The 25,816-nt window shown below is 44.4% G+C and overlaps 1 protein-coding gene across 1 annotated transcript in view; it reads right to left on the bottom strand.

Moving 5' to 3' along the window:
• Positions 1–25,816, bottom strand: part of ZFR2 (zinc finger RNA binding protein 2) — a 379,518-nt gene that overhangs the window by 129,522 nt on the left and 224,180 nt on the right. Inside the window, exon 11 of the mRNA XM_077475662.1 lies at positions 2,352–2,533. Coding sequence (XP_077331788.1) covers positions 2,352–2,533 — 182 coding nt within the window. The remainder of the gene's footprint in view (positions 1–2,351; positions 2,534–25,816) is intronic.

Genomic DNA, 25,816 nt, shown 5'->3' with positions numbered 1-25,816 from the left:
GGTCTAAAAGACCTCCAATCCCTCCTTTACACTTCAAAGCATTCAGATCGCCGAAAACTGTGATTCTGAATACTGTATATTTTTTAAAAACCGGCGCCATCAGCAGCCGAGTAAACGGGAAGTGACGTCATGACGTCGCTTCCGTGTTTACTATTAGGAGATGATTACGGCTTCGTTCCAGTTCCTCCACAGCAGCCGAAGGTGTCAGATCGGGAATCGGTGCTCCAGATTAAATGGGCGCACCGGTAGCAGCGGCAGGAGGGGAGGGGGGGGGGGGGGGAGGAGTCCCCTCCCGCTCCTCCGGCATAACAGCCGAGCGGCTTTTAGCCGCTTCGGATGTTATGGCTGGATAACCAATCGCCCACTGTAAAAAATCGTGGTTACTTTGTTTAACCTGGATATTGGGGAAGCCGACCATTTTTTAACCACTTCGCATCAAGGCCAAATCTGACATTTCTCTCCTACATGTAAAATTCATAATTTTTTTGCTAGAAAAATTAAAATTACATAGAACCCTCAAACATTATATATGTTTTTTTAGTAAAGACCCTAGAGAATACAATGGCGGCTGTTGCAACTTTATATCTCCCACAGCATTTGTGCAGCAATTTTTCGAAACACTTTTTTTTTCAGAAAAAACACAGTTTCATGCTTAAAAAACAAAACAAAAAAACAGTAAAATTAGGCCAATTTTTTTGCATAATGTGATAGATGAAGACACGCGAGTAAATAGATACCCAACATGTCACGCTTCAAAATTGCACCCGCTCATGGAATGGCGCCAAACTTTGGTATTTAAAAATCCCCATAGGCGACGCTTGAAATTTTTACTGGTTACATGTTTTGCATTACAGAGGACGTCTAGGGCTAGAATTACTGCTCTCGCTCCAACGTTCGCGGCGATACCTCACATGTGTGGTTTTCACACCGTTTTCATATGTGGGCGGGACTTACGTATGCGTTCGCTTCTGCGTAGGAGCTCACGGGGACAGGGGCACTTTAATTTTTTTTTTATTGTCGATTTTACTTTTATTTTTTTAGTTTGACACTTAAAAAAATAATTGATTACTTTTATTCCTATTACAAGGAATGTAAACATCCCTTGTAATAGGAATTTGGCACGATCGGACCTATTTACAGTGAGATATGGGGTCAATAAGACCCCATATCTCACCTCTAGGCTGGGAAGCTTAAAATAAAACAAAAAAAAAAAAAAAAGATCATGGCTTCCCAGCCAAGGTGGCGCCGTTATTTTGAATGCACGTCATAACATTGCGCCCGGCCTCCAAACGATCATAAAGACTCCGGGGACCATCTGGTCCACCGGAAAACTCTATGATATCATCCAGGGGCCGGCGGATCCTGTGACCAACTCACCGATGGAAGCGGTGAGTTGCCTGTAAGAATGATCAAGCGGCGGAACAGCCGCTATGATCATTCTTATGGTGCAGGGAATCGCTGGCTGAAAATGCCGATAGATGATGTCTGTAACCTCAGGCATCATTCAGATATAACCCCCGAAAGTCAAGGCCATCCCAGGACGTCCACCCGGCGCGAAGCGGTTAAGAAGGCTCTCCTCAAAGGGGTAACGCACTGCCATTCTTTTTGGGACCGAACTCCTAGAAAATGGCCGTTGACCATACTTCTCACAGAAGCCGACAACTGTACACAGAGAATATACACAGGCAATGGCGGCAGTCAGCTGTACTTACCATCGGGATGAGCTGGAGGCATCCCATCACAGACCCACACCCGAGCAGTACGGGGTGGCTGCAGGCCACGGCACACTGTGACAAAGACATCCGTAGTCCGGTCATATGTGCGCCCCGGAGCATTGTGCTTACAGGACGCCCCTGGAGCCTGAGGAGCATGTCCTGGCCGACCCAGTGCATAGCTAAGGCCTGCACATGCTTGATGGTCAGGCTGGGGAGACTACAAGGATCTATATTACCTAGCATGTCACCCAGCCAGCTATTGATAGAAGATCACAGGATCTTAAAATCTTGCTCAAAAGGCAAAAATCCAGAAAAATACCCAGTACTGATGGTCCGGGCAGGGAGCCTAGGTCCTTCTACTTCACTAGGCAGAAAAAAACTGAGCTGCAGGAAAGCGGCTGAGGGGTAATTACCAGAGGGACTGCCCCCTGAGCGGAACTGTACAGTTCTGTTTTTCACATGCATTACATGTTCTGCCTAGTCCTCTCCTGAAGGTAGCGTAATAACCTACGGTCAAGATTAATGGAGCTGTGTCCATCAATGAAAGAAAGAGAAAATATTTTGAACATACAGCAACATGTAAACACAGGTATAAAGGGATGAACAAAGAAGAAAAAAAATTTAAAGTTTATTTACCTAGGGTCTTTTTCATCAGATTCACATCTAATGCAATCAGATACAAGTTTGAGTGCTCTTTCAGACAACGATACAGTTTTCTGGACAGCTTGAAGCTCCTTCTCAGTAGGATAGATCTGAGCATGCTTTCTCATAATGTATTGATCATTTACAGATTCATTCACTTGAGGTGAATTATAATGCTGTATAAAATAAACCAGGAAATAATAAAAAAATATAACTACAAATATAACTACAAGAAAAGGGATTTATAGTCAGAAAAGACAAATGAACCTAAACAAATATGGATCACTTATTAAACAGTATTGTTGCTTTAAAGGAGACATTCGCCTTTCAAAAAATGTTATAACCATATTCTGCTGATCACTGGTGCAATGATTTACAGGCTCCTGCAAAAAAATTAATATTTTTTAAAGCGAACTTATCCAAAGGACTTGTTTAGACAGGTGCTGAGGCTTGTCCTCCGTGCAGAGTCGCTTTTTTGCTGCATCTGCATGAATGACAGAGCTGCCTGAAGCTAGCCTATAGGAGTGGATGTAGACGCAGTGGCTGCACAGACACAGTCCCATGTCAAATCTTCACATACAGGCAGCAGGTGATGCATGGATCCGAATGCAGTGTGTTTGTTCAGATACGTGCACCCACTCTGGCCCTCCTGTAGAATTTTGACCTGCAACTATGTCCGTGCGGCCACTGCATCCGCATCCACTTCTATGGACTGTCCGCTTGCAACTCTGAGATGGCTGTAGATGTAGCAAATAGCAGCTCTGCACAAAGGACAGTGCTGAGTATAATTTTAACCTAAATGCTCAAAATACAGTGCATCCGGAAAGTATTCACAATGCTCCATTTTTCGACATTTTGTTATTATACAGCCTTTTTCTACAATGGATTTAATTATTTTCCTCAAAGATCTACAAACAATACCCCATAATGTCAATTTGTTTGAAATCTTTGCAAAATTTAAAAAAAAAAAACTAAAATCAAATAACATGTACATTCACAGCCTGTCCCATGACACTAAAACTTGAGTTTAGATGCATCCTGTTTACACTGATCATACTTGAGCCTGGGTTCACACTGGTACGTCACAACAGTCGTTTCATGAACGGGATCCAACTTGGATCCAGATATATCAGGAACTTTATGTCTGGTGTGAATCTTTAGGTGGGGTGAGTGCTTTGGGGCAAGGTGGGCCCTGCGCATGGAAACGAGTGAGGGGAAGACCCCCCCCCCCCCCATGATATTGCAGGGCAGAAAAGATGTCAAAACGTCACTTCCGCCCATAGCTCTTAAAGGGCCATTTATTTTTATAATTGCATTTTAGTGTAAATATGAGATCCAAGGCCTTTTTGGTCCCAGATCTCATATTTAAGAGGTTCTGTCATGCTTTTTTTCTATTACAAGGGATGTTTACATTCCTTGAACAGAGGAAGAAGCGCACTCACATCCACATCCGTAAATTAAGGGCACAAGCAAGAAAAAAGGTGTACTATAACAATAAACCTAGGTCGGACTCTGAAGGCATAGAAAACAATGAAGAGGTATGAAAATAAACACTATTTATTGAAAAATATACAACATGAATAGGAATAAAAGTGACTTTTTTTAAACCGTGTAAAAATAAAAAAAATAGGATTTTTGTACTCACCGTAAAATCCCCTTCTCTGTAATTCACCGACCGACACAGCTCCTCTCTGTAACTAAATGAGTTTATTAGCCTGCCATTAGGAGAACTAGGCAAAAATTGTAACACAATACACAGAACTTTAGTCTCGCCCTGGGGGGCGGACCCTGTGCCAACAACCCTCCCTGCTGCCCAAGCAGTACAAGGTAGAGAAAAGGAGGGGTGTGTGCCGTGTCGATCGGTGAATTACAGAGAAAAGGATTTTTACGGCGAGTAAAAAAAATACTATTTTCTCTTTTATTCACCGACCATCACAGCTCCTCTCTAACTAAATGGGACGTCCCCAAGCAGTGCCAAAGAAGGGGTGGAAAACAACAGCATTAAAACTTCATCCACCATGGCAAGTGGGAACTAGTGAAACTAAACCCACAAAAAAAACCCCCAAAAAAACAGTAGTGTACGGAAAAACACACTGCCATAACCGGACATTCTCAACAGGACAGATTCCCAACACCGCAACCTTTTTGCGGAAGTAATGCAACAGAGCATTAACAGTACTGCGTTCTTATCGAAAAACCAGGAAAATAATCTCAATTGCAACTACATGGCTGCCTGCAAAACTTTGCGGCCAAAACAAGCATTAGCCGATGCACTGACGTCTACCTTGTAGAACTTGGTAAACGTATGGACAGACGACCAGGTTGCCACCTTACACACCTGAGCGACAGACGCTTGCTGTCAGAAGGCCCAAGACTTTCCGATTCCTCTTGTAGAGTGGGCCGTGACTGGAAAGGGGGGCACCTGCCCCTTCAAGGCGTAGGCTTGGACTACAGTCTGTCTGATCCACCTGGAAATGGTGGCCGACGAGACAGCCATACCCTTCTTTGGACCAGCCACCGAAACAAACAGCGAGTCCGACTTCCGAAAGGGAGCCGTGGCAGACAAGTACACCTTCAGAGCCCTAACCACATTGAGAGCGTGAAGGGCTACCTCTTTGGGGTGCTTCGGCTTAGGACACAACGATGGCAATACAATGTCCTCATTGATATGAAAAGCCGAAACCACCTTCGGTAGAAAGGACGGAGCAGACGCAACACCACCTTATCCCTGTGGATGACCAGATAAGGCGAATTGCATGACAAGGCCGCCAATTCCAAAACCCTCCTGGCCGATGTGATGGCCACTAGAAAGACCACCTTCTGTGAAAGGGTCAACAGGGGAATCTCCTTGATATTTTCAAACCGCGGCTTCTGAAGCGCCAAACACCAGGTTCAAATCCCATGGGGGCAACGGTGGACACACCGGAGGCACTACATGTCATACCCCCTGAACAAAAAGGTACTCACTAATGAGTGAGACGCCAGGGGTCGTTGGGGGGAAAAAAAAAAAAAAAAAAAAGACAGCCAGGGCTGAAATTTGCCCCTTAATGGTGCTCAACGCTCAATTTCTGGTCTACTCCTTGCTGAAGAAACAGCAGGATCCTGGATATAGAAAAGGAGCGCGGATGCCACCCTTTCTCCTCACACATGGAGATGTAGGCCTTCCAGGTACGATGATATATCTTCCGTGAAGAAGATTTCCACGCCCTCAGCATAGTGGGAATCACTGAGTCCGACAGATCCCGGTTCCTCAGCACCTGGCTCTCAATAGCCATGGCGTTAAAGCCAGCGATGATAAAGCAGGGTGAAAGATTGGACCCTGAGATAGGAGGTCCTCTCGCAGCGGCAGTCGCTAGGGAGCGTCTGCCACCAGACGCACAAGGTTTGCATACCAGGGCCGCTGAGGCCAATCTGGGGCAACCGTGATTACTGGAATCCCCTCGGCTTCCACTGTACGAAGCAGACATGGCAACAGTTTTAGTGGAGGAAAGGTGTAGATCAGTTGGTAGTGATCCCACAGAGCCACCAGCGCGTCTGACGCGTCTGCCCACGGATCTCTCGACCTGGACATGAATCTCGGCACCTTCCGATTGAGATGGGAGGCCAATAGATCCACATCTGGTGTGCCCCATTTCAGGCATCTGATGACTCAGAGAGTACGCCTGCCAATTTTCCACCCCCGGGATGTAAATGGCTGACAGGGCCGGAACGTGTCGCTCTGCCCACCGAAGTATGTGAGCGACCTCCCGTGCAGCGGCTGAGCTTCTTGTTCCCCCTTGGTGATTTATGTATGCCACAGCCGTGGCATTGTCTGACTGTATCCTGGTCGGACGTCCTTGAAGACACGTCGACCACGTGTGGAGGCACTGCCTGATCGCTCTCAATTCGAGCAGATTGATCGGCAACCTGGATTCGTCCGTCAGCCAGAGGCCCTGAGCCGACTAAATCCCCATCACTCCACCCCAGCCTGAGAGACTGGCGTCTGTAGTGATCACCGTCCATTTCAGAGGAAGGAACAATTTTCCGGACTGAATCACCGGGGACCTCAACCACCAGATCAGAGAGTCCCTGACTGGCTGGCTCACCTGGACCTGTCGATCCAGGGACAATGGAGATTTGTCCCATTTTGTCAAAATCTCCTTCTGCAGGACTCTGGTGTGGAACTGAGCATAAGGTACTGCCTCGAAGGAGGCTACCATGAGTCCCAGTACTCGCATGCAAAAGCTGAGCGACAACCACTTGCGGTTCATCAGTAGTTTGACCGCAGATCTGAGAGTCTGCAATTTGTCCAATAGTAAACCCAGGTACCCCAGGCGCTGGGTCGGCACAACCACCGACTTCTTTAGGTTCAACAGCCACCCAAATTCTCGCAGAGTCTGCATGGTGATCGCCACATCCTCCTCTAATTCTGAAATCGTCTAAGTAACGCACAATCGCGATCCCGCGTTGTCGCAGCAACGCCAATACTGGAGCCAGTACTTTGGTAAAGACTCGGGGGGCTGATACTAGGCCAAAGGGAAGAACCACAAACTGGTAATGGGCTTCCTCGACTGCTAAACGCAGAAATTTTTGATGCCGAAGACATATGGGTATGTGCAGGTACGCATCCTGGATGTCCAAAGACGTCACAAGGGAGTCCCGATGGAGTGCAGCGACTACTGAGCAAAATGATTCCATTCTGAACCTCCGCACTTTTACAACGTGAATGAGAGCTTTTAAGTCCAAGATTGGACGTACCCCTTCCTTCTTGGGAACCACAAACAGAATTGAGTAGAACCCCTGGAAGCATTCCGACTCCGGAACTGGTACAATCACCCCGATTCAGCAAGTCCCCTACTGCCCCTAGCAGGGCCTCCCGGCGAACCGGGGACGCGGGTATGATGGAGGGGAAGAATCTGTTTGGCGGCCAAGAGAGAAACCCTATCTTGTAGCCTGTGGAAATCAAGTCGCAGACACATTGGTCGGATAACCGGGAGGTCCACCGGGCTGCTAACTCCCGAAGGCGACCCCCCACCCAATACGCGGGTGGGGGCAAACCTTCATGTAATAGCACTTTTGTTCACAGGCTGTTAGGCTTGCGGTTCCAGGGACGCTTTTGACCGTCCGTGGATGTCCTGTCGGGCTGGGAACGTTTTGTCGAAGCACTGGGTGGACGAAAAAGCAGATTGTGAGCGGAAAAAGAGGGCCCTTTACTGCGGCGTGGCTCCTTAGCCTTCCTGGCCTGTGGGAGTAGTGTACTCTTACCACCCGTGGCATTTTTAATAATGTCATCTAACGAAGCTTCAAAGAGCCGGTCGCCAAGGAAGGGAAGATCCGCCAGGGCTTTTTTGGATGCCTGGTCAGCAGACCAGCATTTAATCCAAACCAGGTGCCTCAGCACCACAGCTGACACTGAAGCCCTGGATAACAGGGGAAGAGTATCCAGGGCCGCGTCAAACGTACTTGAGGCCTTGCACTAGTTGGTCTGCTAGTTCCACACAGACAGCGGAGGCGTTTTGCTCTCCCAATTCGCGGTGCAAAAGTTTTGCCCACTCAGTGTCTGCGACACCAGTGCGGATGCCAGTACTGGTCGCATGGCTGACCCCACAACTGTAAACAAGGAACGAGCCACCGCCTCGGCCTTCCTATCCGTGGGATCCTTGAATGCAGGAGTACTCTTAACCGGGATCGTGGTTACTTTATTTAACCTAGATATTGGGGGGGTCCACGACCGGAGGAGCCATTTCTTGAGAAGGCTTTCCTCAAAAGGGTAATGCACCACCATATTTTTGGGGACCGAAAAAGTCCTTTGCGGCCGACCCCATTCCCTTTAGATGAACTTGTCAAAATAATTCAAATGCGGGAACACCTTAGGTGAACGTGCTGGCTTGCGGGACCCAAAAGGGACCGATACATCAGCAGAGGGATCCGCTGGCCCCTGGATCTTCAGGGTATCACGCACAGTGCTCCAACTAGCGCTTTGTCGCGCCCAGGCTGGGAATCATCCTCACTGTCCGAATGGTCAGCCTGATAGGTCAGAGCAGGGGTCACCAGCCGCAGCAGGGCCTGAGTCTGCATCAGAGCTCTCCCCAACGGGGGGAGGGGTAGGGGCCTTTTACGCGCACCTTTCCTTCCACGCACCGCCTCTATTTTAGCAACAAAGGCGTTAAGGACCGCCGTCAGGGTGTCCATGGGCACAGCGCTATCCGCAGGTGACCCGGTTGCAATAGCCTGGATTTCGGGAGAAGAAACAACAGTTTCTGAAGCCATGCTGACCCTACCCTGTCTGCCACCTGCAAGGGGACTTAGGAAAGTGAAGGTCCCACCCTCCCACCATGGGGGGACGGGAAGGGGGTTTCCTAGCACCAGACTCACCACCCTGGGGCGTTCTGTGATGGTCACTAGCCATGCCTGTAGTCCCCAGGAGGTTACCCAAGTGCAGAGTGAGGAAACTGCCGGCAGATGCTGTAGAAAATAGCGGTGAAACAATCTGCAGAGTTTGCACCATTCAGGGAATTGCCATGCAGCGTCCTGTATACACAGTGGACACAGGAAACAGCATATGAGAGCACATGTAATGCTGTCACAAGAGAACTGCAGTGAAAAGAGCGCTCGGGCTTCAAAAAAATGGCCGCCAATGCAACTAATAGGAAAATCCTATAGAAAATGGCTGCTGAGGCTCACAAGGGGAACCTGCTTTGCCCACAGTCAAAATGGCCGCCGGACAGCGCCATGAGGTAACAGGGAAAAAAAAATAAAAAATAAAAATCACAGAACAGCGCTGCCTGCATTCAGAAAGAACACCTCCACAGACACCTTTTGGGACCCCCCAGACCGGGACCAGGACCAACACTAGCCGCACAGAGCCCTCCACAGGTGAGAGACCCAGCGAACCCCACACACACACCGCCGCAGATGCAGCCACCCCCCCGGAGGGGGGGAAGAAGGGGAGATAGGGACGTGGGAGAGAAGAGAAGGAGATGAGGTGGCCCCTGAATCGACCTCCCAGGGAATGCCCAGCTGCTCCCCCCACCGAAGCAGGGAGAGCCGTACTTACCAGTCCTGAAGAGCTGGGAGACATTCCATCACAGACCTACTCCTGTGCAGTTACAGGGTAGCTGTTGGCCCGGTATACTGTGATCCAGACATCAGTAGCCCAGTCATATGTATACCCGGAGCATTGAAACTCACCGACCACCTCTGGAGCTGAGGTATATCGTGGCCTGCCGAGCCTTAGCTGCAGCCTGCACACGCTCGATGGCCGGACTGGGGAGACTACAAGGATAACTTAACCAGCCTGTCACCCAGCTGGCAGTTGATGAAAGATCCTGGGATCTTCTATCTTGCGCAAAAACATTAAAACCTGCATCAAAAAAAAATGGACCAAAGGGCCCGCAGGGTTCCTAGGTCATTCTCCTTCACTAGGCAAAATAAAACTGAGTTCTGCCTGGGCAGCAGGGAGGGTTGTTAGCACAGGTTCCGCCCCCCGGGGCGGGACTAAAGTTCTGTGTATTGTGTTACAATTTTTGCCTAGTTCTCCTAATGGCAGGCTAACAAACCCATTTAGTTACAGAGAGGAGCTGTGTCGGTCGGTGAAGAGAATTATTATTATTATTATTTTTTTTTATTAATAAATATGTTTTTAACGTGTAAACACCACATCTAAAAAAAGAGGCCCGGTCCTTAAGTGGTTAAATTATCTCCAGTGTTTTTTCTCCCCCCAGCGATTTCTTTGCTGAGGACATCTTTCCCTGTTCTTCTCCCTCTGCCAAAGACATCTTCCCCTGGTTCTTCTCCCTCTGCCGAGGACACCCTTCCTCCGGTTCTTCTCCCTCCACTGAGGACATCTTCCTCCGGTTCTTCTCCCTGTGCGGTCTTCTCCCTCTGCTGGGTCTTGTCTCTCCACTGGCATCTCCCTGTTCTTCCGCCAATGTTGTCGACGCTCGCTTCCGCTGTAATGCTGGGTCTGCTGTGTGCCATTAATTATATAGCCCATGGGGTGTGGCCACCTGCTGTCATCTGGAGACCCTGGCCCCTTGTGATGTCACCACCTGCGGCATGATGGGGCTGTGACGTCACAAGGGGGTAGGGCCTCCAGATGATATCAACGGGTGGCCATACCCCATGGGCTATATAAGTAATGGCACACGGCAGACCCAGCATTACAGCAGGAGAGAGCGTCAAGAGAACAAATGGAGAAGACAGCACAGAGGAGAACCAGCATTGGAGGGAGAAGAACCAGATGAAGATGCCATCAGAGGAGGTAGAAGAAATTAGAAGGAAAAGAGACATCCGTGCTGCTTTAATAAATTACTTTGTCAAAAACCTGTGCTGTTTTTATTTTTGACACTTTTTTTTTTTTTTAAGGTGAATGTATTCCATACACTTTCACATAGGGTGGGGGGCAGGGATCTGGGAGCCCCAATTCCAAAAAGCCCCCCCTGCCCACAGACCCCGGCAATCACCGGCCAGAGTTGTCAGGAAGAGGCCCTTGCCCCTATCAACTGGGGGACAAAGTGCATTGGGATGGGGAGGACGCAGGGCCCCCTTACTGCAAAGCACCCCCCCATGTTGAAGGCACATGGCCTGGTATGGTTCAGGAGGGGGGGCTCACTCACCCCCCCTTTCTTGACCTGCCAGGCAGCATGCCCGGATAATGGTCTGGTATGAATTTAGGGGGAGGCACCACACTGGTTCTTGTTGCGGGGGGTCCCTTAAAATCCATACAAGACTGAAGGGCCTGGTGTAATCTTGGAGGGAGGACTCTATGCTGTTTTTTATTTTGCGTGGGGTTCCCCTTCAAGATCCTCAGAGCACAAGTCAAAGTCGGATCAGTTAATACTATGACCTGACTTCAATGGGCTGAAGTAGTATCAAAGTCGGACCAAAGTAAAGCAGGAACCTTTTTCAAAGTTGCACCAGTTAAGACGGCTCTCGTAGGGAAACATTCATTTATACTTGTCATGCGACATGTGTTTCCAATGTCGGAGCTTTGTCGTACCAGCGTGAACCCCCAGGCTTGAGATGCTTCTACAACTCTGGAGTTCACCTGTGGTAAATTCAGTTGATTGGACACGATTTGGAAAGGCACACACCTGCCTATATAAGGTTATATATAAGGTCCCACAGTTAACAGCGCATGTCAGAGCACAAACCAAGCCAAGAAGTCCAAGGAATTGTCTGTAGATCTTTGAGACTGGATTGAATAGAAAAAAAAACCTCATGGTGGGACTTTTAGCGGCAACAAATAAATACTACAATAAATTGTGACTTGGAGTAAGTTTAAATTATGATTAAGCCTTTTGCTATTGTTACAAAATATAAAAAATGTAAAATTTGTGGATACAGTGTACTCAGATTTCCATTTGAAAAATCACCAAACAAAAAATTCAGATGGTGAACACCCAGCGTTTTGAAATTACTTTTTTTATTTTATTTTTTTTTACTTCTTCAGAGTTGCATGGATATTAGGAAAATGAGTTCCTTTCTATAATGAAAACACAACATTAAAACAATGCATATGGTAAACATGTAAACTTTTATAGACAGTTTCAATATCATATATATATATATATATATATGTATATATATATATATATATATATATATATATATATATATATATATATATATATATATATATATAATTTAGTGCCTTTGGAGAAGTGAGTAAAAATTAAAGAACATTGCATATTGTCCTCCAAGCATCACCAAGGCCCAAATGGTGAATCACTGGGGTCAGATAGATCACAGCAGAAAGAGTGATGTATATAATACAATTACAGTAAAGTAAAAAAAAGGTCACGTTACATGGGGGTGTCATAACATTTAACTAAAAGGTTTATTAGGTAAAAATGTGGGTAACGACATTTCAGGGTCATTACAGGGTCACCAATGGCAAGGCAGTATCACTTTAAACGGCACAACCGTTAAACCGTCTACAGATAAAGTATCATCATACGCCACATACTCTCAATGAGAATTCACAAAATGTCTAATTTACAATGAACAATGATCCCCAGTCTATAACATCCTTGGGATCTCATCAATACCCTATAGCCAGTATCTTCGTATTCGTTGAAACTGTTATGACGAGACCGCTTTGAAATTTGAAGCTGACAAACTAAAAACAGACTACTTATGCAAGGCTACTCCATCACATACTTAACCACTTCCCATCCCACCCATAGTTATATCGCAGATCGGTTCTCCCATTCTGGGCGGGCATCATATAATGTCATATGATGTCCTCCGCTTGCTGTGTCACCAAGGAGCCAATGCGCCTGCCCGGCAGCTGTGATGGCCGCCGGGTACCTGCGATCACTCGTGACAGACCAGATCCACGTCCTGTCAAAGGAGAGGAGACAGATTATATGTTCTTAGTATATAGGAACACCGATCGGTCTCCTCCACCAGTCAATCCTATTCCCCCACAGTTAGAACACAGAGCCAGGGAACACATTTAACCACTTGATCGCCCCCTAGTGTTAACGTCTTCTCTGCCAGTGACATTTATACAGTTATCAGTGGCTATTTATAGCACTGATCGCTGTATAAATGTCAATGGTTTCCAAAAAAGTGTCAAGTGTCCAAACTGTCCGCCACAATGTTGCAGTCACGATAAAAATCACAGATAATCACCATTACTAGTAGAAAAATAATATTAAAAATGCCATAAATCAATAACCTATCTTGTACGCGCTTTAACTTTTGTGGAAACCAATCAATATACACTTATTGCGATTTTTTTAACCAAAAATATGTATAATACATATCGGTCTAAACTGAGGAAAAATTTTGTTTTTTAAAAAATGGGGATATTTATTATAGCAAAAAGTAGAAAATAATGATTTTTTCAACATTTTTTTGTTTATAGCGCAAAAAATAAAAAACACAAAAAAATTATCAAAATTTCATTTGGGTACAGTGTTGCATGACCGCGCATTGTAATTCAAAATGTGACAGTGCTGAAAGCAGAAAACAGGCCTAAGCAGGAATGGGGTGAAAGTGCCCTGTATTGAAGTGGTTAAAGAAAGCGTATAAACAAACGGTCCAAAAAACACGTCAAGAATTGCTATATGGCCAAAAATAAAATAAATAAATAAATCATACTTCGCCAAACACTTTACGGATCATCACAAGATTTTCTTGCCAACACACTCAGATTACAAAAATTGTATCTAAATATTGGCATCCACTCACCATGGACTCCTCTGTGGGACCTTTTGTCCCACAGAGACCTGCCTTTACCTTCATACGAGCCACTTCTGTTAGGGACAAACTGGTCCAAAGTGAATACAAAGGACCCAATAGACATGACCCCTGCAAGTGACAAGGAACTTTTACCTGTGGTGGCTGTAATTACTGCAGATACATTAACACCAATCCCCAGAGCCAGATTATCTGACGGGCATATCTAGAGACCCTGGCACTACACCAACAGTGTAGGAAAGACTAAAAAAAAAAAAAAAACCCTGGAAGAGGGCCTTGGGACATATATTGTCCATAAAAACCTGTAATCCAGAATTACCTCTTGGCCGTCATGTTATACAGATACACAATGGAAAATTTTCCAAAATATAGTAATATTAGATCGTATCCACCCCTCGTTTATGCAGAGGGGACTGGAACAAACCTCTTCAATTATAGTTGAGGTGGATCACACTTTAAATGCCACAGTTTCTCCTGGTCTGAATGAGGCCATCAATTATAGACCCTTCCTAGAAGGGTTCCAATCAGGTTGCATGGAAACCGGATTTATGTAGTCATGCATCCACATTCACTACATATTTATCTTTTTTCCCCCCTCTGTTACTATAATTTCTACTCTTATATTGTTTTTTGTTTTTATTCATGCATTATATCTTTCGCTTTTTGTTTTTCCACCTTTGCTTCTGTTCTTGTTTATATAGTGCTTACCTATAGGAAATGTACTTCAGCTGTTTTGTGTCATTATACTGTGTCTCCACCCAGCGCACTAAACCTGTTTCCTGCCTCCCCTTAGCTGGAGGGGCTGGAACGGCCATTGGCTGGCACAGTTGGCACAGAGCTGGATGGTCATTCCCATGCCATCTCCCCCTTGCACAGTCTGTCTTCCGCCACAAATCGGGGGATCTCACAGTGCACTGCTCGGCCGAGGGGGCGGGGGGGGGTTTGCAGTCATTACACAGCATTGAAGTTTGGGGCTCGCTGCCATGGCAGTCAGTTAGGCGCACACCTGGCTTCTCGTCCTACTCCTCTGCTTAATTCGTCCCAACCTCTTCCTGATTTCCAGGTTTTATATGGATAGCACCAACTGCTGTTCTGTCCATTTGTCCTCTGACCATGCAGCTATCTGCATGCACTAATCTACAAATCCCAAGTAAGCGCCTCTTTTGCTGTGCTCATGTTAATAGTTGCCAACTTCAGTAATACGCCACCTGGCACCAACCTCTCTTTTCCACACCAATCATTTTTGTTGCAGATACTGTAAGCTTGGCTATGGGGAATGCCCTCCTTCATTGACCCTTTTATCCACCCATTCTGGCCATTGTGGACTACCAAAATTGAAGTTAAACCTGCTCTGTTTAAATGCATGATCCAAACTAACAGATATATAGATGTACACATATATCCTTCTAAATCTTATACAGTCCATATTTACTTTGGCAATTATACAACATATAATTACTGACCGATACCCCTCTCATACTTTGTAGACGGTGTAACAGTTACGCCATTTAAAAGGTGATCGTCCCTTAACAGTGGTGACCTTGTAATGAAAGACATTTAAAAGTTATTGGCACTGCATGGGCACCCCAAATGTAGGTATCCACATTTTTACCTAATAAACCTTTAGTTACATGTTATGATGCCCCACAAGCGGTCCATGTAACATGACCTTTTTTTTTTTTTACTTTACTTCAATAATATGTACACAACTCTTTCTTCTGTGATCTATCCGACCCCAGTGATTAAACGGTTGGGCGCTGGTTCCATTGTTCCTTGGTGATGCTTGGAGGACAATATGCAGTAATGTTCTTTTCTTTTAAGTCCAGTTATTCATCTAAGGCATACTCACCTCTCCAAAGGTACTAACAGCATAAATTATATTGAAACGGTCTAGAAAAGAATACATTTATAGCAGATGCACTATAAGCATTATTTTAATGTGTTTTCATTATACAAACTCCTTTTCTGAATGTCCACGCACCCCTGAAAAAGACATAAAAGGTGACAGTATGTTTACCTTGTTGTGTAAACTGAACGCAAGTGCGTCTGTGACTTAGAGCTTGTTAGAGTGTGAGGAGAAAGGCTGTGTCCAGGGAGGCAGCAGATATATATATATATATATATATATATATATATATATATATATATATATATATATATACACACACATACATACATACATACATACACACACATATATACACGTCCTGCATGCATGCCAGCTATTACCGTGTGACACCAGATAACATGAACCTAATGGTAATGTCCCAAGTGTTAAAGCTACGGATGTGGTGGATAGCCACACCGAGCCCAAAAGCCTCACACACGGCCGGCAGGGGAACACTGAGACCAGTCAAAAAGCCTCCATCCCTGTTATATGCGATAATTAAAGAGGTGGAACTTTGCGAATTAGGATGAGGCACATGTAATGTGTGCCACCATCCCAGGTTCAAGTAATATTAAAAAAAGGGGAATTTGGGACTTTACATGAAACTAATGACATTGTGGAGGAAATTAATGGAGAAACATTTAATAACATGCAAAGATGCAAAAATACATAAAAAATAGTGCAACGAGTATAAATCATGTGTGTTAGCCACATAGATCTGCATGTACAATGAACACCAAGGATGCATAAATATATATCGACTTGGCGACACATGGTATAAAAACGTTGGTAAATTCTGTAAATTCGTATATTATATATATATATATATATATATATATATATATATATATATATATATATATACACACACATACATATACACACATAATCATCATATAGGCGGCACATTGCAATGGAAGTAATATGGAATAGTAAGGACTTGATTGATGTAAACAGGTGAACTGACGTAAATACAAATGCAGGCATGTATCTGCATCCTATAATGCCCAACGTGTTTCTTTGACAGTCATCATACACCCACGACTTGGATTCACTAATGAGACCATCTACCTGTGTCATGGGGAGCTCTGCATGTGCTCCCTGTTGCTGTGAGGCCTCAAATTGCCTCAGCTCCCGGGATTGACTACCTCTCTGGCCCTGGCCCCCACTCACCATACCTCATCTCATTGAATCATCTAAGTATTCAGGACTGGCATAATTGCCTTTTCCCATCATGTTCGGTACTACACGAGTTTAATAATTTATTTCTCATAGATACTCTTGAACTGCTGCCCCTGATGAGTGTTTATTCATGAAACATGTTAGGAATTCTAGGATGCAGATACATGCCTGCACCAGTATTTACATCAATCATGTCCATACTATTCCATATTACTTCCAATGTGCAGCCTATGAGGATTGAACATATATGAATTTACAGAATTTACCAACGTTTTTATACCATGCATCGCCAAGTCGATATATATTTATATAGTTGCATAGTTAGTAAGGTTGAATAAAGACACTAGTCATCCAGCTCAACCTGAGTGAGTGTCTCCACTGTCTCTCACATCGGTCCCTACCCTCAAGGAGCCCATGATCCCCATTCATATACTAGGGTCAATTTTGGACAGAAGCCAATTAACCTACCTGCATGTCTTTGGAGTGTGGGAGGAAACCAGAGTACCCGGAGGAAACCCACGCAGGCACAGGGAGAACATTCAAACTCCAGGCAGGTAGTGTCGTGGTTGGGATTCAAAGCAGCGACCTTTCTTACTGCCGTAATACATGAAACCAATGACATTGTGGAGGAAATTAATGGATAAACATATTTAATAGCATGCAAAGATGTAAAAATAGTACAAAGAGTATACATCGTGTGTAAAACTCATACATCTGTGTGTACAATGAACATCGAGGATACATAAATTTGGGCGGCACTAAGAGTGCTAACCACTACACCACTGTGCCGCCCAAATTTATGTATCCTCGATGTTCATTGTACACACAGATGTAGGAGTTTTACACACGATGTATACTCTTTGTACTATTTTTACATCTTTGCATGTTATTAAATATGTTTATCCATTAATTTCCTCCACAATGTCATTAGTTTCATGTAAAGTCCCAAATTCTCCTTTTTTAAATTATTTCACAGGTCACAGTACAATTTCTGCTGATTTCTGTTCTCACTCAATTTTTGTCTTGTGAGGGATATCAGCTGCCTCCAAAAACACACTCACTATTACAAGCTGGCCAACAGCCCCTTTTTTCCTGAAGCCACATCTTGGTTCCACTGTTACTGACTCTTGCATTATCAATTGTAATTAGTTCCAGTCTCATTCATCTTTGCTCAATACAGCCTGCAACACATTGTTCCAACTATTGGAACTCCACAGTTACCACTCATTTGTCTGACGAGGAGACCCTGAGGTATACAGCAGATGAAAATCCAAAGGTTTACACATTTCTTTCAACACGTGTCATAAAAGGGAACCTATAAACCATGTATAAATCTTCCTGGGAATCATCATGTGAATAAGCACGTGGGGGGGGGGACACATTTGCTGAGGTTCTAGAGATTGCATTTCTAAAAGGAACCACATGTTTGTTGGAGGTAGCCTTACTCAGCATCCACAAGCTCCATAAGTTCACCAGGGACATTGTCTGTTGGGTACCCAACACCTTTAGTCATATCAGATTGCAATCAAAAAGAAAATTAACCTGACCCTGTGGCTCTTTGATTAACATATGCATATTCACTTCGGTTTTGGGAGGGAACACACTCTCCCACAGTGCAGCACCACAGTTCTCTGGACAAAAACGCTGGCATTCTGGGCCCCTCAGAGGTTGACACCGTTGCTGGGGGAAAGGATACACTTTCCTCAGCAGTTACCCCCATTACACTCACTGCACCACAAACAGCACATTAGCCTCTGTGATGGACCATCTGGAAACTGGAACCAACTCTTTATTGTAAATTCACACAGAACTTATACCACACAAAATCAAATAAGGGTTTGATCACATTAAACAATGCAAACTTTAAACAGTAATAGCATCAGTACATCTAACAAACACATACAAACACAACAGCCCACAATAGTTGGTCACAATTAGGGATGAGCTTCGAGTTAGAGTCAAACTCATGTTCAACTCGAACATTGCCTGTTCACCGAACAGCAAACAATTTGGGGCAAATTAGAAAAGCCCCAAAACACCCTGTACAAGTCTATGGGAGAAATCTAAAAGTGCTAATTTTAAAGGCTTATATGCAGGTTATTGTCATAAAAAGTGTTTGGGGACCTGGGCCCTGCCCCGGGGGACATGTATCAATGCAAAAAAAAAAAAAAGTGTTAAAAAAACGGAAGTTTTTTCAGGAGCAGTGATTTTAATAATGCTTAACCACTTGCCGACCGCCGCACGACGATGTACGTCGACAGAATGGCACGGGCAGGCATAAGGGCTTACATGTACGTCCTTGCCTGCCCGCCGGTCGGGGGCCCGATCGGGCCCCCGCCCGGTGCCTGCGGCGGTCGGTATTCGTTCGGGAGCGATCCCGGACGAGGGGATGGCCATTCATTCATGGCCACCCCCTCGCGATCGCTCCCGACGAATGAAAATGTCCCGTGACATCACTTCCTCTCCTGTAATGTAAACACAGGAGAGGAAGTGATGTATTCTCTCCTCCGTGTCGGTATTTTTCGTTCCGGCACCGAGGAGAGAGGTTCGGTGAGTTGCACCAACACACCACACATACAGTAGAACATGCCAGGCACACTCACACCCCCCCTTTACCCCCCGATCACCCCCCAATTACCCCTGCCCCCCCAGTCACAGTGACACCAATTGCTTTTTTTTTTTTTTTGCATTGGTGTCATTTGTGACTGTAATAACTGTTAGGGCAGTTAGGGTTAGCCCCCTTTAGTTCTAATGTGCCCCCCTAACCCCCCCAATAAAGGTTTAACCCCGTGATCACCCCCCGTCGCCAGTGTCACTAAGGCTGGGTTCACATTGCAGCGGTTTATGAGAACGAATGTGATTCGCACCGCACTGCAGTGCAAATCACATCCGATCTCTGTGCGATTCGAGTTCAGCCATACAGATAGTATGGCTGAATTCGTGTCGCACCCGCCGCAAATTCGCACGGGACCCTTTTATTGGCCTGCAGCAGAATCGGATCGCATGGGTGTTCACACCATGCGATCCGAGTTTGCAGATCGCACTGCGATATGCGAACTGATCTGGGGGTGTCATTAACATTTCACTGACACTCCCAGCAGTTCGCATAGGGCAGTGTGAACTGCCGCCGGGAGGCATGCGATGCGGGAACCCGCCGCGGATTCATGGCGTTCCCGCATCGCTCCAGTGTGAACCCAGCCTAATAAGCGATAGTTTTTCTGATCGCTGTATTAGTGTCACAGGTGACGCTAGTTAGGCAGGTAGGTATTTAGGTTCGCCGCAGCTTTTTATAGCGCCAGGGACCCCCATATACTACCGCATAAAGCCCCCTGATTGCCCCCTAGTTAACCCTTTCACCAGTGATCACCATATAACTGTTACAGGTGACGCTGGTTGGTTAGTTATTTTTTTATAGTTTCAGGGCACCCGCCATTTATTACCTAATAAAGGTTTAACCCCCTGATCACCCGGCGGGTGTCATTTGTGACTGTAATAACTGTTAGGGCAGTTAGGGTTAGCCCCCTTTAGTTCTAAGGTACCCCCCTAACCCCCCCAATAAAGGTTTAACCCCGTGATCACCCCCCGTCGCCAGTGTCACTAAGGCTGGGTTCACATTGCAGCGGTTTATGAGAACGGATGTGATTCGCACCGCACTGCAGTGCAAATCACATCCGATCTCTGTGCGATTCGAGTTCAGCCATACAGATAGTATGGCTGAATTCGTGTCGCACCCGCCGCAAACTCGCACGGGACCCTTTTTTTGGTCCGCAGCAGAATCGGATCGCATGGGTGTTCACACCATGCGATCCAAGTTTGCAGATCGCACTGCGATATGCGAACTGATCTGGGGGTGTCATTAACATTTCACTGACACTCCCAGCAGTTCGCATAGGGCAGTGTGAACTGCCGCCGGGAGGCATGTGATGCGGGAACCCGCCGCGGATTCGTGGCGTTCCCGCATCGCTCCAGTGTGAACCCAGCCTAATAAGCGATCGTTTTTCTGATCACTGTATTAGTGTCACAGGTGACGCTAGTTAGGCAGGTAGGTATTTAGGTTCGGCGCAGCTTTTTATAGCGCCAGGGACCCCCATATACTACCGCATAAAGCCCCCTGATTGCCCCCTAGTTAACCCTTTCACCAGTGATCACCATATAACTGTTACAGGTGACGCTGGTTGGTTAGTTATTTTTTTTATAGTTTCAGGGCACCCGCCATTTATTACCTAGTCTCACTAGTGTACCCCTAAATTTAGGGGTGTCTACTTTCCAAAATGGGGTCATTTGGGGGGGGGGTTTGTGCCATCTTGGCATTTTATGGCCTTCAAAACTGTAACGCCCTTAGAAAGCCTGAAGGCGGTGCTTGGTTTCGGGGCCCCGTACGCGGCTAGGCTCCCAAAAAGTCCCACATATGTGGTATCCCCGTACTCAGGAGAAGCAGCAGAATTTATTTTGGGGTGTCATTTCACATATGCCCATAGCATGTGTGAGCAATATATCATTTAGTGACAACTTTGTGTAAAAAAAAAAAAATCGCAGAGGCAATCAAATACCATCAAAAGAAAGCTCTATTTGTGGGAAGAAAAGGACGCAAATTTTGTTTGGGTACAACATTGCATGACCGCGCAATTACCAGTTAAAGCAGCGCAGTGCCAAATTGTAAAAAGACCTCTGGTCATTTACCAGCAAAATGGTCCGGTCTGAAGGTGGTTAAAGTGAAAGAATAAAAGTGTAATATTCCTCTAAGTTTCATACCTGGGGTGTGTGTATAGCATGCATATGAAGGGGCGCATGTTTCCTGTGCTTAGAACGGTCCCTGCACAAAGTGTCATTTTTGCAGAAAAAAAAAAAGTCCTTTAAAAATCACTCGCGGCTATAATGAATTGTCGGCTCCCCATAATACAGGGAACAGTCACTGAAAGTCATTGATATAAAAAAAAAAAAAGCGTGGGGTTCCCCCAAATTCAATTACCAGGCCCTTCAGGTCTGGTATGGATATTAAGGGGCACCCCGCATCAAATTTTTTTTTTTTAAATGACGTGGGGTTCATCCCCACAATCCTGGCCGGTGGTTGTGGGGGTCTGGGGGCGGAGGGCCTATTAGAATCTGGAAGTCCCCTTTAACAAGGGGACCCCCAGATCCCCCCCATTTGAAATGGTAAAGGGGTACAAAAGTACCCCTACCATTTCACAAAGAAAGTGTAAAAAAATTGTTAGACACACACACACACACACACACCGTTGAAAAAGTCCTTTATTAAAAAAAAAAAAATTCCAGCGGTGGTAATCCACTCTTGCTATCCAGCGACGGATGATCATCTCTCCAGGCTCCAGCGATAGGCGCTCTCTCCCTCCAGCGTAGCGCATCCATCCTCTCCACCGGAGACACTGCGGGAATCTCGGCAGCCTGACACTTATCTGAGGAGGGCGGGGCCCCCGTCAGCTGACTCCGCCCCCTCTGATGCAAGGCCGGGCTTCCCCAGTGACGTACGGGTGACCCCCGCCCCCTCCACATCCATGGCAGCTGCTGGAATGGGTGGAATGTATGAGGATAATGGTAAATGGTTATTCCTGCGCTGCTCCTAGTGAAAGCTGTTTAGATGAATAGCTGCATACACCGATATGGACCAAACCGTGTCCAATAGGAAGAATTTATGGGGAGAGTTGGTGTTGCGCTATTCTTACTCTGTTGTAAGAGAGGGGCTATTGCACCTTCTGCTCTATCTAATAAAAATGACCCTCAAATAGTATGTAGGGCAAATACGATATCTGAGTGTGCAATAAACTCTTGAAGGTTCTGTATAATTTAAAATTAATTCCAGTGCGCATATGTATGAAAGAAATATAAAATAAAATGCCAAAAAATATAGTGATAATAAAATGCACTATGAAAATCTATAAACACACCTGCAGAGGTGCTAACACCCAGTATTGTTGAGTGTATATAAACTCTCAACGCGATAATATATATATTTTTTATTTAAATTTTATTGGATTTTACAGTTAAAAAAAAAACAAGCAGGAGAGTAACGAAAAAGGAAAAGATATGTTACAAATGCAAAACAAGCCCCCAATGCAATGTATAAAAAAGAAAACAAGCTTACAAAACAAATGTTCTTTACAATACAATCAGTGACCTTTTGTCTTACTTACTTACTTTCCTTATATTTCCTATCTTCCCTCCCCGCCGCTTTCCTAAAACAAACCCTAACCCCCCACCCAACCTCCCCCCATATTTGTTGGCCCTTCCTCCTCAATTTATTCTATTAATACCGGATGTAGGTTTCAGTCCTTTTGAATGATCTCCATTTTTTCCTTACTGCCCAATATTTGTTCATTTGGTTATTCTCCATTTTAACCAAATATTCCATATTTTTAATATGTTCAATTCTCTGCACCCACTCTTTAATAGTGTTTTTTTTTTGACTTGTGTCCAATTTAGCGGTATCAAGGCTTTTGCTGTATTAAGCAAAAAATCGACCAACGTATTATTATTTTTATTTTTTCCTTTATTATTTTTCATTTGTGAATTACCACTTGTATCCTCTACTCCATAGAACATTTCAACGGTCAGCATGGTATTTTTTCTCCGGTTATTATTTCTATATAGGCTAAGATCTCCTGCCAATATAGCTTTATTTCTGGACATTCCCACCAAATGTGAAATGCTGTTCCTGGGGATTTACACTCCCTCCAACAGTACATAGATCTAGAGGGATCTATTTTGTGCAATCTAACAGGAGTTAACTGCCATCTCATCATGCACTTGTAGTTAACCTCTCTAGACGTTGTATCTGACACCTGCCTATATACTGACACCATCATCTGCCTCTCCTCTAATTTAATACCCATGTCCACTTCCCATTTTTCTATTGCTGGTATACCATCTTGTGCCTCAATTTCCGACAGAAATTCATACACTCTTGACATACAGTGCTTTACTTTTGCTTTAAAATTACATAATTTTTCTATGGGTGTTAAAGTATTCTCATCTCCTATGGGTTTTGGAATTGAACCAACCAAGTGTTTGAATCTGTACATACTCCCATTCCTTAAAATTTTTCCATCCATACTTCTCAAGTATATATCTTGTTTTAGCATCAAACTACCGCGTGAAGTTATATCTTTTAATTGTATATTTTCCATTTGTTTACCTAGTTGAGTGCCGTTTCCTGGAATAAAAAAAATCTGTGCCCTCTAGTGGAATTAATGGAGAATTATAGACCCATTTATTTCTCCGATATAGTGCATCCCATATTTTTAATGTTATTATCGCGATTTCGTGTGCCTTATTCGTGCCCATTCTAAATCTAAATTTTGGCGGGATCCAGATAATTTTTTTTAATTGTGTGCCTGTTAGTGACTCTTCCATTTTTACCCACTTCTTTTCCATGTGCACATTTGCCCATTCCACCATTCTTGCCAACGTGATTGCGCTGTAATATCTATAAATATCTGGCAAAGCCATCCCGCCATTTTTTTTTTCCTGATTAATATGTTATAATTTATCCTCGATTTTTTATTTTGCCATATAAATTTAAAAAAAATGTTTTTATTATTTTAAAGAAACTGTTTGGAATATTAATTGGGAGCATTTGAAGTTTATAGGTGATTTTAGGTAAAACCACCATTTGTAAAAGGTTAATTCTGCCTGTCCAAGAGATTGATCTCATTCTTATATTCCCTAACACTGTTTTGATGTAATTTACTAATGGAATAAAATTTGCGTGGTATAGGTCCTGGACCGTCTGTTATTTTTATACCTAGGTATGTTATTTTTTTTTTCCCATGTAAAGGGGTATTCTTGCTGTAATGCCATCTCTTCCTCGTTGTCCAATCCTATATTCAATATGACTGTTTTAATAGGGTTTATTTTAAAATTAGAAAGTGCGCCATATTCTTTTATTTCTTTTATTAAGCTAGGCAAGGACAATCTTGGTTTAGTTATATATAGGAGTAAGTCGTCTGCGTAAGCCGCCACTTTATGATCTTCTTCCACCCATTTAACCCCGCTTATATTTATGTTATTTTGAATCTTTGCCAAGAATGGTTCAATGGTTTAAAACGCGGACGACATACTCCCATTTACTCCCACTCTAGCTGTTGGTTGTGTATATAGGTTAGTGATCCACTTCAGCATCTTTGGGCCTAAGCCTATGTTCCGGAGAGTTTCGATTATAAAACACCAATCAATTCTATCGAATGCCTTTTCGGCATCGATAGAAATCAATATCATTGGGGGTTTCTTTTCCCTGTCTTTACCTATAAGAAGCAGGGTCCTCAAGCTGTTCTCTTCCCTCCCTTCCTGGAATGAATCCTACCTGGTCCCCATTTATTAATTCCGGCATCAAGTTTTTTATTCTTGTTGCCAAAACCTTCGCGTATAACTTTGTATCTACATTCAACAAAGCTATTGGGCGGTAATTGGAGCAGATGGATTCAACCTTACCTGGTTTCGAAATAACTGTTATATTTGCCAATAAGGCCTCTTTCCTCATACTCTCATCTTCGCCCAGTCTATTCCAATATTTACATAATTCAGGAACCAATTGATGTTTAAACTTCTTATAATACCCGATTGTGAAACCATCCGGGCCTGGGCTTATGGTCTAAACCGAGGAGAAAAACTTTATATATTTTTTGGGGATATTTATTATAGCAAAAAGTAAAAAATATTAAATTTTTTTCAAAATTGTCGCTCTAGTTTTGTTTATAGCGCAAAAAATAAAAACCGCCGAGGTGATCAAATACCACCAAAAGAAAGCTCTATTTGTGGGGGAAAAAAAGGATGCCAATTTTGTTTGGGAGCCACGTTGCATGACCGCGCAACTGTCAGTTAACGTGATGTAGTGCCGAATCGCAAAAAGGGGCCTGGCCCTTTGGCTGCAAATTGTTCGGGGCTTAAGGAGTTAAATGTGTCCAGTCCATGGCAGAGACAGTAGGAGTGGATGTGACTGATCATACTAACATTACTAGCCATAATTTGTAAGAATGCTTTTGTGACGGGACTTAAAGAACCAATAAAGAAACGGTTAATGGCAACAAAACCAAAATGGAGGGGCTTTGCTAAGAGAGGCGTGCAGTAGCATTGAAGCCCAGAGAAGAGAGAAAAAAAAAAGAGAAAACAGACTTAATGCTTTGATAGCTCAAGATAATGTGTTTTTTAAAGAGAAACCAGCAAATGTTTCAATAATAAAATTGGG

Source organism: Lithobates pipiens, unplaced genomic scaffold (assembly GCF_037356315.1).
Source record: "Lithobates pipiens isolate NorthernLeopardFrog02 unplaced genomic scaffold, aLitPip1_a1.2 Scaffold_13, whole genome shotgun sequence".
NCBI lineage: Eukaryota > Metazoa > Chordata > Amphibia > Anura > Ranidae > Lithobates > Lithobates pipiens.
Note: the sequence above shows the minus strand (reverse complement) of the source record. Positions and strands in the feature narration are given on the sequence as shown.